The 18,424-nt window shown below is 47.5% G+C and overlaps 1 protein-coding gene across 1 annotated transcript in view; it reads left to right on the plus strand.

Annotated features, from left to right (window-relative positions):
* The window catches only part of LOC122554658 (dysferlin-like), a 283,205-nt gene that overhangs the window by 14,322 nt on the left and 250,459 nt on the right, over positions 1 to 18,424 (plus strand). The window contains exons 3-5 of the mRNA XM_043700348.1: positions 1,500 to 1,535; positions 12,123 to 12,238; positions 14,330 to 14,443. Coding sequence (XP_043556283.1) covers positions 1,500 to 1,535; positions 12,123 to 12,238; positions 14,330 to 14,443 — 266 coding nt within the window. The remainder of the gene's footprint in view (positions 1 to 1,499; positions 1,536 to 12,122; positions 12,239 to 14,329; positions 14,444 to 18,424) is intronic.

Consider the following 18,424-nt stretch of genomic DNA (forward strand, 5'->3'; position numbering starts at 1 on the left):
GTTTTCCCTGGAACGTCGGAGGCTGAGGGGTGAACTTATAGAGGCTTATAAAATCATGAGGGGCATGGATAGGATAAATAGACAAAGTCTTTTCCCTGGGGTGGGAGAGTCCAGAACTAGAGGGCATAGGTTTAGGGTGAGAGGGGAAAGGTATAAAAGAGACCGAAGGGACAATGTTTTTATGCAGAGGGTGGTACGTGTATGGCATGAGCTGCCAGAGGAAGTGGTGGAGGCTGGTACAATTGCAACATTTAAAAGGCATCTTGATGGATATATGAATAGGAAGAGTTTGGAGGAATCTGTGCTGGGTGCTGGCAGGTGGGGCTGGATATGAATTGGGATATTTGGTCGGCATGGATGAGTTGGATTGAAGGACTTGTTTCCGTGCTGTACATCTCTAAGCCTCCATGACTCTATACTAAATCCCATTTCCCAACAGTCACACAAGAACAGGGGAGTTTGCTCTCTCTGAGGGATCAATATTTATCACATAAACGCATTTCTAATCAGTTTACAACAATCATCATGAGAGAGAGAGAGAGGGACTGAGAAACAGCAATGTCCAGATATCTCACCAAGAGTGAGAGGGGACTGATAGACACCAGTCAGTGTCCAGATATCTTGCTGAGAGACAGGGGGGATCTCAGAGAGGCCAGACAGTGTACAGATAGCTCTCCAAAAGAGAGAAAGTGGGGGTCTAAAAGACACCAGTCAGTTTACAGATTTCTCCCTGAGAGGGACAGACTGAGAGACTTACAGTAAATTTAAAATTAACACTTGATCTGATATCAATTGCCAGTTGTAGACCAGAATTCCAAGCTTTGACCAATTTTAGTGTGTAGAGGATTATTTTGTTCGTTTCATTCCGGAAATGTCTGGTTTTAGAGTTTTCTCAGATTCCCAACCAGAATACCTCTAGTCCACAAGGTCTGGGTTCAAATCTCACTGGCCCCTGACACGCCTTATACTACCTAAAAGAAATCGAGATTTCCAACTACTCAAAACTATCTGATTTCTCTTTTACTGAATTGACTTCCCCTAATGTCTTGGAGAATTATGAACCCAGTTCTGAAACCTCTGAATTCCAGAAAACACGACTCTAGTTTCTGTCATCTCTCCTCTCAATTTAACCCAGATATCTTGGTTAAATCTACACTGCACTCCCTCCAAAGTTGTTTATCCTTCCTCTCTCAGTTCTCTTTATCTATCTCTCTCTCTCTATCTATCTCTCTCTCCCTGTCTCTGTTCTCTCTCTCTCTCTCTCTCTATCTCTCCCCTGTCTCTGTTCTCTCTCTCCCCGTCTCTGTTTTCTCTCTCTCTCTATCTCTCCCCTGTCTCTGTGCTCTCTCTCTCACCTCTCTCTGTTCTCTCTCTCACACTCTCTCTCCTTGTCTCTCTTTCTCTCTCTCTCGCTCTCTCTCTCTTATCCTCTGTAGTGTGTTGCCTAACCCTAGACGGGCTAACTGTTTCTATTTCTTTTCCATATCTTTGTGCTTCAGAGATTTGCTCAATGGAGTTTGAACCCATCAGCGGCTGTAGGTTTAATTGAATGATTGTTTTTACATTCAATGATGTTGTTTCTGGGTTTCCTTTTTTGTTTTTCATTGCTTCTTGTTGATTTGCTGTGAATGACAGTGGGGTGTGGCTGGCCTTACAGTCAAAGTCTGCTTGTGGTTTTATTTTCTGTTGCATTGCACCCTGGTTGCATGGCACTCTGTGGGCTCTGACTCCCAAATCCAACAGATGCTTCTCTCTCCCTCCCTGAGTTCCTGACCGGCCTATGACCTTTCTACAATTTACGTGCCACCCCAGTCATGTGGAGGCACCTGACTTGGGAATGGGAGGGAAAGGTTGGGAATCCCAAGTGATAGCACTGCCAGCGTAATCAGAGGAGGAAACGAGTGTGGGCATCAAATGGCTTCACCCAAATTGTCTAGCCTCTTGCAGGATCTGCAACCTCCTGGAATTTGCCAGTCCTTAATCAGAAACTGACCTGGAAATGGTTTTATTGGGCCATTGAAAGGTTCCTGCTGCACCTTAACATTGCAGGTGCAGAGGTTGGACTCAGGAACTCAGTGAAGGTGATGATTGTGCCTTATTAAGATCACTATTCCTCGAAATGATAATTTCTCTCATCTCGCAAACCAGATTAAGGGGTGAAATTTAACTTCGGCTAGAAGTACCGGACTAGCTACCTGTTGCATGTGCTGCCCATTCAGCCAATCAGAATAGGGGAGTCAGGCAGATTGGACAGCAGATAGCTTCCCCCAGTGAATATCTGATGAATAACCTCCAATCCCCACTACCTGCCTGCAGGGTGAGGCCAAAGAGCGAGCAGGGGGTGTTTGGGCCAGATTTAAGGTCTGGTTCCATCTTAAACACAACCCCTCACCTTAAGTTCTTCCCATAGGAAATTGCCTGAAGAGTTTTAAAGAGTTTATCAGTATAAAATGTGAACCAAACTGCGGCTCCTGTAAGTGGTGAGGTGCTCCATCACAGCCGCCATATTGGAGATATAAGATCCCCCCCCTCCCCTTGCATTTGCTCATGCACAGGGATTTCGTCCCCACTCCCCAGAAAATGCACTAATGGCATCTGTTGGCTGATGGATTTATTATATTGAAAGGCTTTAAGGTTTGACTAACCAGATTTGGCCTTCAGACATTTGCTGTGGCCTGTTGTACATTCCGTTCTTACTGAATGCCCTATCCTGCTTTTCAGCTGCACGTGTGCACGCGGCCTCTTGTGTACCCATAATCAACAATAAATAAAATTCCCAAAGGTCTCTTGTATATATGAATTCTTCCATGGGGTCAGTGGGTGGCTTTGGGAATGAGAAAATGGAAAAGTGCATTGAATTTCAAGCTCAGAAACAGAAGAGTTGGTCCCTCTGATCACTGCAGTGACCTCTGCTCCACACTGGCCTCTTTCAACGCACCTCACTTCACCCCATCAACATCTTCTTCCAGACGTTTACCTTCGATGGCCATGGAGAGCTCCAGGCAAACAAATAGTTCTTGCTGAGATTGCCCTTGGGTGTTTCCCATTGAATAAGAAATGGGGATTTGGCACAATGTTGTTTCAATAGCTACAGTAATGGGATGCAATAAGCAAACATAATTGTGTAACTCTCGCAAGGACAAACCCAATCCCACCCATCGAGGTTTTTGACTGAGCTCAGGGCCAACAGTACCCTATCCTTCATTGTCTCTCTCAGCAGCAATTACTTTGCTCCAGTGGCCTCCCTTACAACTAAACAGGACATCCTTCTCTGTAAACAGATGGAATTAGTTGATGAAGAGAGCAAAAGTGGATCATCGCAATCCATGTTCCATTTTCCCACTCTCAACACTGATGACTCTTTAGCGCAAAATCCGTTGATTAGTTTTGATGAAAATCATCCTGCCCACCTTCCATCTCTGTATTGATAGAGATGCTCCAATGTGATTGATATTATGGGTACAATCTCTGTCTTTCTGGCTGCATGAACTTGAGGAATTGGTATTGGTGCTGGTAGTGTTGGCAATGGTATTGGTGCTGGGAACGATGTTGGTGTTGGAAACATTGTTGGTATTGGGAATGTTGGTGGGAATGATGTTGGTGTTGGGAATAGTGTTGGTGTTGGGAATGATTTTGGTGTTGGGAATGTTGGTGGGAATGGTGTTGGTGTTGGGAATGATGTTGGTGTTGGGAACGATGTTGGTATTGGGAATGTTGGTGGGAATGATGTTGGTGTTGGGAATAGTGTTGGTGTTGGGAATGATTTTGGTGTTGGGAATGTTGGTGGGAATGGTGTTGGTGTTGGGAATGATGTTGGTGTTGGGAACGATGTTGGTATTGGGAATGTTGGTGGGAATGATGTTGGTGTTGGGAATAGTGTTGGTGTTGGGAATGATTTTGGTGTTGGGAATGTTGGTGGGAATGGTGTTGGTGTTGGGAATGATGTTGGTGTTGGGAACGATGTTGGTATTGGGAATGTTGGTGGGAATGATGTTGGTGTTGGGAATAGTGTTGGTGTTGGGAATGATTTTGGTGTTGGGAATGTTGGTGGGAATGGTGTTGGTGTTGGGAATGATGTTGGTGTTGGGAACGATGTTGGTATTGGGAATGTTGGTGGGAATGATGTTGGTGTTGGGAATAGTGTTGGTGTTGGGAATGATTTTGGTGTTGGGAATGTTGGTGGGAATGGTGTTGGTGTTGGGAATGATGTTGGTGTTGGGAACGATGTTGGTATTGGGAATGTTGGTGGGAATGATGTTGGTGTTGGGAATAGTGTTGGTGTTGGGAATGATTTTGGTGTTGGGAATGTTGGTGGGAATGGTGTTGGTGTTGGGAATGATGTTGGTGTTGGGAACGATGTTGGTATTGGGAATGTTGGTGGGAATGATGTTGGTGTTGGGAATAGTGTTGGTGTTGGGAATGATTTTGGTGTTGGGAATGTTGGTGGGAATGGTGTTGGTGTTGGGAATGATGTTGGTGTTGGGAACGATGTTGGTATTGGGAATGTTGGTGGGAATGATGTTGGTGTTGGGAATAGTGTTGGTGTTGGGAATGATTTTGGTGTTGGGAATGTTGGTGGGAATGGTGTTGGTGTTGGGAATGATGTTGGTGTTGGGAACGATGTTGGTATTGGGAATGTTGGTGGGAATGATGTTGGTGTTGGGAATAGTGTTGGTGTTGGGAATGATTTTGGTGTTGGGAATGTTGGTGGGAATGGTGTTGGTGTTGGGAATGATGTTGGTGTTGGGAACGATGTTGGTATTGGGAATGTTGGTGGGAATGATGTTGGTGTTGGGAATAGTGTTGGTGTTGGGAATGATTTTGGTGTTGGGAATGTTGGTGGGAATGGTGTTGGTGTTGGGAATGATGTTGGTGTTGGGAACGATGTTGGTATTGGGAATGTTGGTGGGAATGATGTTGGTGTTGGGAATAGTGTTGGTGTTGGGAATGATTTTGGTGTTGGGAATGTTGGTGGGAATGGTGTTGGTGTTGGGAATGATGTTGGTGTTGGGAACGATGTTGGTATTGGGAATGTTGGTGGGAATGATGTTGGTGTTGGGAATAGTGTTGGTGTTGGGAATGATTTTGGTGTTGGGAATGTTGGTGGGAATGGTGTTGGTGTTGGGAATGATGTTGGTGTTGGGAACGATGTTGGTATTGGGAATGTTGGTGGGAATGATGTTGGTGTTGGGAATAGTGTTGGTGTTGGGAATGATTTTGGTGTTGGGAATGTTGGTGGGAATGGTGTTGGTGTTGGGAATGATGTTGGTGTTGGGAACGATGTTGGTATTGGGAATGTTGGTGGGAATGATGTTGGTGTTGGGAATAGTGTTGGTGTTGGGAATGATTTTGGTGTTGGGAATGTTGGTGGGAATGGTGTTGGTGTTGGGAATGATGTTGGTGTTGGGAACGATGTTGGTATTGGGAATGTTGGTGGGAATGATGTTGGTGTTGGGAATAGTGTTGGTGTTGGGAATGATTTTGGTGTTGGGAATGTTGGTGGGAATGGTGTTGGTGTTGGGAATGATGTTGGTGTTGGGAACGATGTTGGTATTGGGAATGTTGGTGGGAATGATGTTGGTGTTGGGAATAGTGTTGGTGTTGGGAATGATTTTGGTGTTGGGAATGTTGGTGGGAATGGTGTTGGTGTTGGGAATGATGTTGGTGTTGGGAACGATGTTGGTATTGGGAATGTTGGTGGGAATGATGTTGGTGTTGGGAATAGTGTTGGTGTTGGGAATGATTTTGGTGTTGGGAATGTTGGTGGGAATGGTGTTGGTGTTGGGAATGATGTTGGTGTTGGGAACGATGTTGGTATTGGGAATGTTGGTGGGAATGATGTTGGTGTTGGGAATAGTGTTGGTGTTGGGAATGATTTTGGTGTTGGGAATGTTGGTGGGAATGGTGTTGGTGTTGGGAATGATGTTGGTGTTGGGAACGATGTTGGTATTGGGAATGTTGGTGGGAATGATGTTGGTGTTGGGAATAGTGTTGGTGTTGGGAATGATTTTGGTGTTGGGAATGTTGGTGGGAATGGTGTTGGTGTTGGGAATGATGTTGGTGTTGGGAACGATGTTGGTATTGGGAATGTTGGTGGGAATGATGTTGGTGTTGGGAATAGTGTTGGTGTTGGGAATGATTTTGGTGTTGGGAATGTTGGTGGGAATGGTGTTGGTGTTGGGAATGATGTTGGTGTTGGGAACGATGTTGGTATTGGGAATGTTGGTGGGAATGATGTTGGTGTTGGGAATAGTGTTGGTGTTGGGAATGATTTTGGTGTTGGGAATGTTGGTGGGAATGGTGTTGGTGTTGGGAATGATGTTGGTGTTGGGAACGATGTTGGTATTGGGAATGTTGGTGGGAATGATGTTGGTGTTGGGAATAGTGTTGGTGTTGGGAATGATTTTGGTGTTGGGAATGTTGGTGGGAATGGTGTTGGTGTTGGGAATGATGTTGGTGTTGGGAACGATGTTGGTATTGGGAATGTTGGTGGGAATGATGTTGGTGTTGGGAATAGTGTTGGTGTTGGGAATGATTTTGGTGTTGGGAATGTTGGTGGGAATGGTGTTGGTGTTGGGAATGATGTTGGTGTTGGGAACGATGTTGGTATTGGGAATGTTGGTGGGAATGATGTTGGTGTTGGGAATAGTGTTGGTGTTGGGAATGATTTTGGTGTTGGGAATGTTGGTGGGAATGGTGTTGGTGTTGGGAATGATGTTGGTGTTGGGAACGATGTTGGTATTGGGAATGTTGGTGGGAATGATGTTGGTGTTGGGAATAGTGTTGGTGTTGGGAATGATTTTGGTGTTGGGAATGTTGGTGGGAATGGTGTTGGTGTTGGGAATGATGTTGGTGTTGGGAACGATGTTGGTATTGGGAATGTTGGTGGGAATGATGTTGGTGTTGGGAATAGTGTTGGTGTTGGGAATGATTTTGGTGTTGGGAATGTTGGTGGGAATGGTGTTGGTGTTGGGAATGATGTTGGTGTTGGGAACGATGTTGGTATTGGGAATGTTGGTGGGAATGATGTTGGTGTTGGGAATAGTGTTGGTGTTGGGAATGATTTTGGTGTTGGGAATGTTGGTGGGAATGGTGTTGGTGTTGGGAATGATGTTGGTGTTGGGAACGATGTTGGTATTGGGAATGTTGGTGGGAATGATGTTGGTGTTGGGAATAGTGTTGGTGTTGGGAATGATTTTGGTGTTGGGAATGTTGGTGGGAATGGTGTTGGTGTTGGGAATGATGTTGGTGTTGGGAACGATGTTGGTATTGGGAATGTTGGTGGGAATGATGTTGGTGTTGGGAATAGTGTTGGTGTTGGGAATGATTTTGGTGTTGGGAATGTTGGTGGGAATGGTGTTGGTGTTGGGAATGATGTTGGTGTTGGGAACGATGTTGGTATTGGGAATGTTGGTGGGAATGATGTTGGTGTTGGGAATAGTGTTGGTGTTGGGAATGATTTTGGTGTTGGGAATGTTGGTGGGAATGGTGTTGGTGTTGGGAATGATGTTGGTGTTGGGAACGATGTTGGTATTGGGAATGTTGGTGGGAATGATGTTGGTGTTGGGAATAGTGTTGGTGTTGGGAATGATTTTGGTGTTGGGAATGTTGGTGGGAATGGTGTTGGTGTTGGGAATGATGTTGGTGTTGGGAACGATGTTGGTATTGGGAATGTTGGTGGGAATGATGTTGGTGTTGGGAATAGTGTTGGTGTTGGGAATGATTTTGGTGTTGGGAATGTTGGTGGGAATGGTGTTGGTGTTGGGAATGATGTTGGTGTTGGGAACGATGTTGGTATTGGGAATGTTGGTGGGAATGATGTTGGTGGTTCAGGTGCAACCCGTCCTGCTTGTACAGGTCCCACCTTCCCCATAATGCAGTCCAATTGTCCAAATACCTGAAGCCCTCCCTCCTACACCAGCCTTGCAGCCACGTGTTCAACTGCACTCTCTCCCTATTCCTTGCCTCACTGTCACGTGGCACCGGCAACAACCCAGAGATGGCGTCTGTCCGTCCTAGCTTTTAGCTTCCAGCCTAACTCCCTGAGCTCCTGAATGACCTCCCCACCCTATGTTGTTAGTGCCAACGTGCACCACGACTTCTGGCTGCACACCCTCCCCCTTAAGGATTCTGAAGACACGGTCCGAGACGTCTCGGACTCTGGCACCCAGGAGGCAACAAACCAACCGAGAGTCTCGCCCATGTCCCCAGATGACAGGTTTCCTTCTCAAAAAGGAGTTTGCTGAAACAATTGGCTTTCAACAACAATCAGGTCCTTACTGCTTGTTCCAGAAAATGTTTCTTTCTCCAGCTTCACATTTCAAACTGGGGGGGGGGGGGGGGGGGGGGGGGGGGGGGGGAGGAGGAGGTGGGGGTGGATTTGAACCCATCACCGGGATGGTAAACCCTGATAACATGACCATTGGAAGTGTTTGAAGGAAGTTGGAGGTTACCAGAAGTAATTTTAAAACATGAATGAAGTGTTAATCAAAAGGAGACAGCTCATAATTTGCAGCTTTCTATCCACATTCCTGTATATCTCAGGAACGTCGACAATAAATTAACATGGAAGAAACTCGATGCTGATGTATATTCCAGGTGAAGACCAATGAAAAGAAACTTGATGGTATAAGAGCAGAAAGAACATCCAGGAAAGAGAATGTCAGTGTTTCGGCTTTTCGATCAGAGCTGAGAAGTTATGAAGATCTCTCCTGGATGGCAAAGTGAAGGGCAGCAGAAAGAGGAGTCATCCCGGGAGGGCACGGTGGCTCAGTGGTTAGCACTGCTGCCTCATAGCGCCAGGGACCTAGGTTCGATTCCAGCCTTGGGTGACTGTGTGGAGTTTGCACATTCTGCCCTTGTGCGTGAAGGTTTCCTTTGGGCACTCCGGTCCCACAATCCAAAGATGTGCAGGTTAGGTGGATTGGCCGTGCTAAAACACCCAATAGTTTGCATTATGGTGAATGTGGGGCTAGTGGGATGCTCCTTGGAGGGTTGGTCTGGACTCAATGGGCTGAATGGCCACCCCACCTGCACTGGAGGGATTCTATGATATTTGGATGAAGGGTGGCAGAGAATGGTTTCAGATGAGCTACGGGGGCGGGGGTGTGTGACAGACCCTGACCTCTGGTCCAGGAGTAACTACAAATAGGAGCAGCAGCAGCACTATGAACATGCCAGAACCTACAATAGCATTGTTCCTCCCACTGGTCCACACGGCCTATGTGGTCCTCCATTCGATAGTTTAGTACAGATTTTATTTGTATAAAGCAGTAATCACTTGGACAAGTAGTGTCCTCATCGAGGTCTCGAAATTGATAGAGGGATTTGAAAGGCTAGGCGCTGAGAGACTGTTCCACACTCCCATACGTTAAAGACATCTCGGAGATGACGACCAGAGTATTCCGGCCCCTTGGCATCATGGTAGCCCACAAACCTACCACCACACTGAAGCAGCTCCTGATGAGCCTAAACGACCCTGCACCAACAACCAGCAAAACAAATGTCATATACAAAATACCCTGCAAGGACTGCAACAAACATTACATCGGACAGACGGGCAGGAAACTAGCCACCATGATACACAACCGCAAACTAGCCACCAAAAGACATGACCCACTATCACTGGTATCCATACACACAGATGATGAGGGACACCAATTTGACTGGGACAATACATCCATCCAGGGACAGGCTAAACAGAGACACGCACGAGAATTCGTAAAGGCCTGGCCTTCAAACTGGAACTCCATCAACAAACACATCAATTTGGACCCCATTTACCAACCTCTGAGAAAAAGAATCAGACCAAGACAGATAAATAGAGTGTGGGACAGAACACCAGCGCTTCACCGGAGGCTCCCTGATGATGTTATCTGTCATAGTGATGAAATGTCTGAAAACAAACCTTCCAGCTCAGCGAGCAAACTTACAACCAGAAACTGTCCCCTCAGGTGTTGGGATCGAGAAGTCACTTCAAAAGATGCAGTACAGAACGAGGCCATTCAGTCCATCATGCCTGCACTGGGTCTTTGGAAGATCTGTTGAATTGATTGCACTTCTTGAGTGTTGTTGGAGCCGTACCCATCCGTCCAGGCAAGTGGGGAGTATTCTGTCTGACTTGTGCCTTGTAGATGGTGGACAGGCTTTGGGGAGTCAGGAGGTGAGTTACTCGCTGTGGAATACCAGCCCGGGACAGTTCAATGTCCAGACAGTGATGACTTCTGTGCTGTTGCTGGTTAGGGTTTCAATGATGGGATTTCAGAAAGAGGTATCTAGACTGAGGAGCTGTAAATGGATTTAAAATTAGAATGTACAAAGGTCCCTAGGTAAAGCTTCTTCAGTTACACTTCTTAGAAAAGTAGAAAAAGAAAAAAAAATCCAGCATTGCAGATTTTAGGAATAATTTATAAAATGGAGAATAAAAATGTTCAGGACAATGGCCTTCCAACCCAGTCCCATTTTGGTACCTAGCCTCCAGTCCGTGTTGGGTCTTGACTCTAGACTGTGCCAGGCTTCACCTGAGGGTTAACAAGGCTGGAATCACCTTGAGACTGGAAATCCATGCTGGGCCAAGAGGACTCAAAGTGGGTCTGGCAAATGGAGTTTCAAAGTACACGAATGCCAGTGAACAGCTCCACTTCTGACCTTACGATGGAGGGAAAGTCATTGATGAAGCAGCTGAAGATGGTTGGGCCTAGGACACTACTCCAAGGACAACTGCAGAGTTGACCTGGAGCTGAGATGACTGACCTCCAACAACCACAGCCACCTTCCTGTGTGCCAAGTATGACTCCGACCAGCTGAGAGTGTTCCCCACCTCCTCCCATCAATTTCAAATTACTCCGATTCTCTCAGAGTTCCTCGGTGCTAAATTAAGTCAAACTCCGCAACTGGAATTTGATCGATTTTTAAGAAATTAACTTAATGGCTCTGCAGGACAAAGCTAGCCTTTGTGAAGACGGCCTATCATCAATTGTTGTACAAACCAATGTGTGGTTCATAACAGTGCTTTAGGGAAGGAAATCTGCCGTCCTTACCTGGCCAGGCCTACATGTGACTCCAGACTCATAGCAACGTGCTGCAATTGGCAAGCAAGACGCTCAGTTTGGGGGCAATTAGGGATGGATAACACATACTGACCTTACTAATAATGCCTACACCCCCCCGTTCCTGCCCCCCCCCCCATTAAACACATGCCCACCTCAACAAGAAAGGGAATCTTCACTTTACCTCTCCATTGTGCCATTTTATCTTTGCTTGGACCAAGGCTGGAATGAAGTCTGAGGCCTAGTGACCGTAGACAAATCCAAACTGAGTGACAGGTTAATGCTGTGGGAATGGAAAATGCTGGAGAAAATTGGCAGTGTTTGTGGAGAGAGAAATAGAGGTAACGTTTCAGGTTTAATGTGACTCTCTCACATCATCAGCTGTAGTTTGCTTTTCATTGCGTCGCTGTGGCCCCCTGCTTGACAGCACTGCCGTCACTTCCTTCCATCGGTCTGCTGGTTGGTGTTAGTTGCTGGGATTGAGTTGGCCATTAGATCATCGAAATAGGGACAGGAGCAGGCTTCATGGCCCATCCTACCCCATTCGGTGGGATCATGGCTGATCCAACATTCCTCACGTCCACTTTCCTGCCCTTTCCCCATAACCCCTAAATCCTCGGCTGGTCAGGAATCTCTCTCAGCCTTCAGTATACAGACAAGGACCCTGCCCCAGTAGCTCTCTCTGTGGCAAGGAGTTCCAAAGATTCACAACCCTCTGAGAGAAGAGGTACCTCCTGATTTCATTCTTAAATAGGCGCACCTTTATTCTGAGATTATTCTGGATTGGGGTGGTGTTTGGGCCAGTGGGGTGTGAATTTGGATTGTGGATGGAATCAGGATTGGGTGGGGCAGAATGGAATTTCCTGGGCGAGAATTGGGACTGGGTAAGGGGTGTGAATTGGGATTGGGAATGGAATTGGGATTGGACGGGGCAGAATGGAATTGCCTGGGTCAGAGTTGGGACTGGGTGAGTGGGTGGTAAATTGGGATTGGGCGGAGCAGTTGTGGAGTTTGTAACCTGAGTAATGTTTCCCTGTGAACCTCTCTGTTCTTTCCTTCCCGGATCGCTAACAGTGGATGACGGCCTGGGATACCTCCCGTCCTTTGGACCCTGCTTTATGAACCTGTACGGCAGTCCCAGAGAGTTCACCGGCTTTCCCGATCCGTACGTTGACATGAACCTGGGAAAGGTACAGAGCACGGAGACTCACTCACAGTTCCCAGAGAGTAACGTCAAAGGGTCAGGCTGGAGTAGAAACTCGATTTCCAATAGCAGTTTCCTTTTAACATTGTGATGCTAAGGTTCAAATAATCATAAGTAACACTAGTTGTCGAATTTGATTTATTGTAGTGACACGACCTAAGTACAGTGAAAACTTGTGTTGCGAACAGTACAGGCAAGTTATAGCAAACAAGGACATCGGGTTATTCCACTTATGTCACATCCTCAAGATCTCACATAGCAGTGGGCAGCCAATTTATGCACAGCAAGCTCCCGAAAAGAGCAATGCAATAAGAACCAGAGAACCTGTTCTGTTAGTATGATCGAGGGTTAGATATTGGCCGGACAATGAGACAGGGTTCCCCTGCTCTTCTTACAAACAGTGCCGGGAGATCTTTTAGTGTCCCTTCAGATGGACAAGGGTTTAATATCTGACTGGAAACATCCCAGAGTGTATCCCAGATTCTTTATCGGACCGATTCTAATATTGAGCCAGGGAAGGTGTCTGGTGGCCAAATGATTCGCAACAAAGGTCAGGTGTAAGGAGCAAACCTGAAAAGGTTCAGGAAAGGCTTACAAGGATGTTGCCAGGGGCTGAACTACAGGGAGAGGCTGAATAGTCTGGGGCTGTTTTCCCCAGAGCATCAGAGACTGAGGGGTGATCTTGTAGAAGTCTATAAAATCATGAGGGGCATGGTCAGAGTAATGAGACAAGGTATTTTCCCCAGGGTGGGGGAGTCCAGAAGTAGAGGGCATAGATTTAGGGTGAGAAGGGAAAGATTGGGGCAACTTTTTCATGCAGAGGGTGGTACGTGTATGGATTGAGCTGCCAGAGGATGTGGGGGAGGCTGGTACAAGTGCAACATTTAAAAGGCATCTGGATGGGTATATGAATAGGAAGGGTTTAGAGGGATATGGGCCAAGTGCTGGCAAATGGGACTAGAGTAGGTTAGGATATCGGGTTGGCATGGATGAGTTGGACCAAAGGGGAATTTGTCCATGCTGCACATCTCTATGACTCTATGATTCGATTTGAGTGCAGCGCAGAGGCTCAGAGGATTAGGAAAGGAATTCCAGAGCTTGGAGACCAGTCAGCATTGGAAAATTCAAGGATATGGGTGGGATTGGAACAGTGCAAGTATCTTGGAGCTTGAGGGGGTGCAGGAGCTTAGAGAGCTGAGGGACATTTGTCCATGTAACAAGGACATAGAGAGCTTTATAAACTGAGGTGCAGGGGAGTGTTAAGATCGAGGTGTTGTTGAACCAGGAGCCAAGGTGTCAGTGCAGGTGGAGCCCCCCCTCTAGCTGCCTGTTTGCTCATTTCAAAACATCCCTCAGTATGTAGGGGTAGGAGATGGTTCGATGTCAACCCAGTGAGGATATGGGGAGGTGGAGGAAGGAGAGCTGAATGAAAATGATACTCCAGAGTTTAGGAAGATCAAGAGATACTGTCATCATATTGGTAAGATGGGAAGGCAGGTCTGATTGTAATGGGGTGGGGGAGGTGTCGTAGCGGGGAGGGAGATAGAGGATGGAGGTGTAGAATGTGAAGGAGCCATTCAAGGAATTTCCTCCGATAAGGGAGATGTCTTTGTGAAAGCTGGGCTGTGCTGGAAGTGATGGGGTGATGTATAGGGTGACGTATATCGGTCTACACCACAGCAGTGATGACAGTTTGGAAGTGCGTTCCTTCCCACGTTTCTTTCTTTCGCCTCTTTCTTACTCTCTTTCTCTTCCCATCCCTTCCATCCACATTCCTTCTTTTCTTCCACTGTGCTTGCTTTTCTCTCCTTCCCACTTCCACTTTCTCTCTTGCCCTTCCGTTGTCTGCCTTAGCTCCCATCTCTCCTTCCTCCCTTCAATCCCTCCTTTCTCCCACTTCCTCAACACCTTCCCCCCCTCTGTTACGTATCACTCTCCCTTCGTCGCTTTCAGATGGGCAGTGATGATGGTGTTGCGAAGCTAGACAGCGCCAATGTACTCCTAGGGTTTGAAGCAGGGTGCTGCAGGGCGATGTAGAGACAGGGTGTGATTTCAGCTCATTGTCTTCTGTCCTCAGAGTGAGGCGATGGCCTACCGTGGCCGAGTCCTGGTGGAGCTCAGCACCAAACTGGTGGACCAGGCAGAGCAGAAGATTGAGGAAATCCCATCAGATGACCTCTTAAGAGTCGAGGTAACTTTCCTGAAGTTTTTTCATTTCTGTTGATCATACTTTGGGTCAAGGGAGCTGAAATGCAAAATCTTGAAGTTCCTGGGGGCGGCACGGTGTCTCAGTGGTTAGCACTGCTGCCTCACTGCACCAGGGACCCAGGTTCGATTCCCGCCTCGGGAGACTGTCCGCGGGGAGTTTGCACATTCTCCCCGTGTCTGTGTGGGTTTCCTCCTACAGTCCAAAGATGCGCAGGTTAGGTGGATTGGCCATGCTAAATTGTCCCATAGTGTTCAGGGATGTGCAGTAGGTGCATTAGTCACAGGTAAATGTAGACTAATGGGGAATGGGCTTGGGTAGGTGTTGACTTGTTGGGCCAAAGGGCCTGGTTCCACACTGTAGGGAATTCTATGATTAAGAAACAGGGCTAGAAGAAGGCCATTCAGCCCCTCCGGCACCATTTGTTACGTTCGTGACTCATCCAATTGTGGCCTCAGCCCCGCTCTTCCTTCTGGGCAGCCCCCTTCCCCTCCCCTAACTCCTCCTCCCTTGTTGATTTGAACTTTGTCTAAAGAAGGGTTGGATATATTCAATGACCATTTGCACTACTCTCAGGGCGAGGGATTTCCAAAGCTGAATAACCCTCTCAGATGGAAAGCCCTCCTCATTCCATCTCAAATGGAAAGTCGCTTCTTCTGAAACTGTGTAGTCTTGTTTTAGATTAGATTAGGTTACCTAGAGTATGGACAGGCCCTTGGGCCCAACAAGTCCACACCGACCCATTCCCCTACATTTACCTTGAACACTATGGGCAATTTAGCACAGTCAATTCACTTGGCCTGCACATCTTTGGATTATGGGAGGAAGCTCACACAGACACAGGGGAGAATGTGCAAACTCCACACAGTCAGACAGCCGAGGCAGGAATCGAACCCAAGTCCCTGGTGTGGTGAGACAGTAATGCCGCACTGAATCTCTACAGCATGGAAACCGACCCTTTGGTCCAACCTGTCCATGAAGCAGGTCATTTGGTCCATCGGGTCCACACCAACCCTCCGAAGAGCAGCTCTCCCAGCCTCATCCCATCCCTGTGATCCATGACTAACCCACCTAGCCTCACATCCCTGGACAATTTCCATGGCCAATCCACCCAACCTGCATATATTTGAATTATGGGAGGAAACTCACGCAGACAGAGGGGTGAATGTGCAAACTCCAGACAGACAGTTACCCAAGGTGGGAATCGAACCCAGGTCCCTGGCGCTGTGAGGCAGCAGTGCTAACCACTGAGGCACCGTGCCACTCAAGGGGAGCACCTTCTCATCTTACACCCTACAAGTTCCCTCAGGTCCTTGCACATCTTTTAACCTGGAATGATTAAAGGTGAATCTGTTCAATCTTACCTCATATTGAAAGCCTTTCTCCCAGGGATGAGCTTCATCGCCCAGCTCTGAATCGTCTGCCATGTGTGGAAAGAATTCCTGAAGGAGATCAAAACTGCACGCTGTACTCCAGGTACGGTGTCCAACGCCCTGTCCTGTTTTATACCCTTCTGCAGGTTATTCAGGCTGGATCCTCTGAGCACTGACAATCACAGGCAACTTACTACCCCAATTCTTTACTACATAAAGGAAGAATTCCCATCAGGAATTCTTCAGAAAAAAGGACCTGCACTTTAATTGCGGCAAGGTAGTTGGGGGAAGGTAAACACTCTCCCTCCTTTCTCACAGCGACCAGTGGTATAAATGTTCAGTACCACAGACAGCTCCAGCAGTACAGAAGGTTAGGCTGCCAGCAGTTTGTTTTTCAATTTCCCCCAACCACTCCCTTTCTGACATGGCTATCCTTGGCCTCCTCCATTGCCAAAACAAACCATAGCGCCTATTGGAGGAACAACACCTTACCTTCTGCCTGGGCACCCTGCAGTCCGGAGGACTCAACATTGAGCTCTGCAATTTCAAATAACCTCCCTTCCCATTCCCCGACTCCCTTCCCAGCCCCTCCCCCTCCCTGCCCTGTTCCCTGCCACCAACCGGATTCATTCCTCCCACTGACCAACCAGGTCGTTCCCTTTACCTGTCTTCACCTATCCCCACCTCACCACTCCCTGAAACGTCAACTTCTCCACCTCCTGGTGCTGCCTGGCTTGCTGTGTTCTCCCAGCCTGTCTACTTTGGATTCCAGCATCTGCAGTTGTTTGTCTCGAGAGGAGTTTTTCTTTAAGCAGGTAAGTAAGCGGCACGGTGGCACAGTGGTTAGCACTGCTGCCTCACAGCGCCTGAGACCCGGGTTCAATTCCCGCCTCAGGCGACTGACTGCGTGGAGTTTGCACGTTCTCCCCGTGTCTGCGTGGGTTTCCTCCGGGTGCTCCGGTTTCCTCCCACAGTCCAAAGATGTGCAGGTCAGGTGAATTGGCCACGCTAAATTGCCCGTAGTGTTAGGTGAAGGGGAATGGGTCTGGGTAGGTACACTTCGGCGGGTCGGTGTGGACTTGCTGGGCCGAAGGGCCTGTTTCCACACTGTAAGTAATCTAATCTAAGGTGCTGGATAGAAATGGGTATGAGTGCCACACTTGGAGAATTGCGTGCAGTTCTGGTCACCTCATTACAGGAAGGATGTGGAAGCTTTGGAAAGAGTTCAGCGGAGATTTACTCAGATATTGCCTGGTATGGAGGGAAGGTCTTATGAAGAAAGGCTGAGGGACTTGAGGATGTTTTCGTTAGAGAGAAGGTTGAGAGGTGACTTAATTGAGACATATAAGATAATCAGAGGGTTAGATAGGGTGGACAGGGAGAGTCTTTTTCCTCAGATGGTGATGGTTAGCATGAGGGGACATAGCTTTAAATTGAGGGGTGATAGATATAGGACAGATGTCAGAGGTAGTTTCTTTACACAGAGAGTAGTAGGAGTGTGGAACGCACTGCCTGCAACAGTAGTGGACTCACCAACTTTAAATGGTCATTGGATAGGCATATGGGCGAGAATGGAATAGTGTAGGAAAGATGGGCTTCAGATTGGTTCCACAGGTTGGGGCAACATCGAGGGCCGAAGGGCCTGTACTGCGCTGTCATGTTCTATGTTATATGGATAGGGTTCCAGTGCAAAGTGGCAATGGATCAGGTAAGTGATAGAGTTTTTTGGTAGCTCAGGTTAGGTGGGCGATATGAGGTCCAATTGGGGGTGAGAAGGATGTAGGGCCCAGTCCCATGGAGGATGTGAATCCTGAGGATGGAGTGTGAAGGGTCAGGTCCAATGATGGTGCCTGGTCCTAGCCGGGGGAGAGGGGGTATTTCAGTTCTGGAGGATGGAGAGGGGTTCAGTTCCTGGAGGTATAGGTGGGTCAGGGTATGGGGGGGGGAGCAGGTGTAAGGAGATTGGTTGATGGTTATTAGGCAGGGAACCAGGGCGCAGCTACATTGAATTTGAAGAATAAACAGATTAGCCATGATCTGATTGAAGAGAATCGAGGGACCGAATGGCCTTCTTCTATGAAGAGAGAGAATGTTGCAGGTGGTGCATGCGGGGCCAGATGGGCTGCTTTGTCCTGGATGGTGTCAGGTTTCTTGAGTGTTGTTGGGGCTGCCCCCATCCAGGCAAGTGGGAATATTCTATCACACTCCTGACTTGTGCCTTGTAGACGGTAGACAGGCTTTGGGGAGTCAGGAAGTGGGTTACTCGCTGCAGGATTCCTAGCCTCTGACCTGCTCTTGTAGCCACCGTGTTTATGTTGGAATAATGTGGAGGTGCCGGCGTTGGGACTGGGGTGGACAAAGTTAAAAATCACAGAACACCAGGTTATAGTCCAACAGGTTTATTTGAAAGAACTGGCAAATCACTTGGTTCAAGAGTAGTTAAGAATGGGGACAAATGCTGAACCAGCCAGCAATGCTCATGTCCCATGAAAAAATAATGGGGTTTTTTTTTTCATGGACTGCTTCAGTATCTGAGGAGTTGTGATTTTTTTTGCTGAACATTGCGCAATCATTGGTGAACATCTCCACTTCT

This window comes from Chiloscyllium plagiosum, chromosome 1, assembly GCF_004010195.1.
Source record: "Chiloscyllium plagiosum isolate BGI_BamShark_2017 chromosome 1, ASM401019v2, whole genome shotgun sequence".
Taxonomy (NCBI): domain Eukaryota; kingdom Metazoa; phylum Chordata; class Chondrichthyes; order Orectolobiformes; family Hemiscylliidae; genus Chiloscyllium; species Chiloscyllium plagiosum.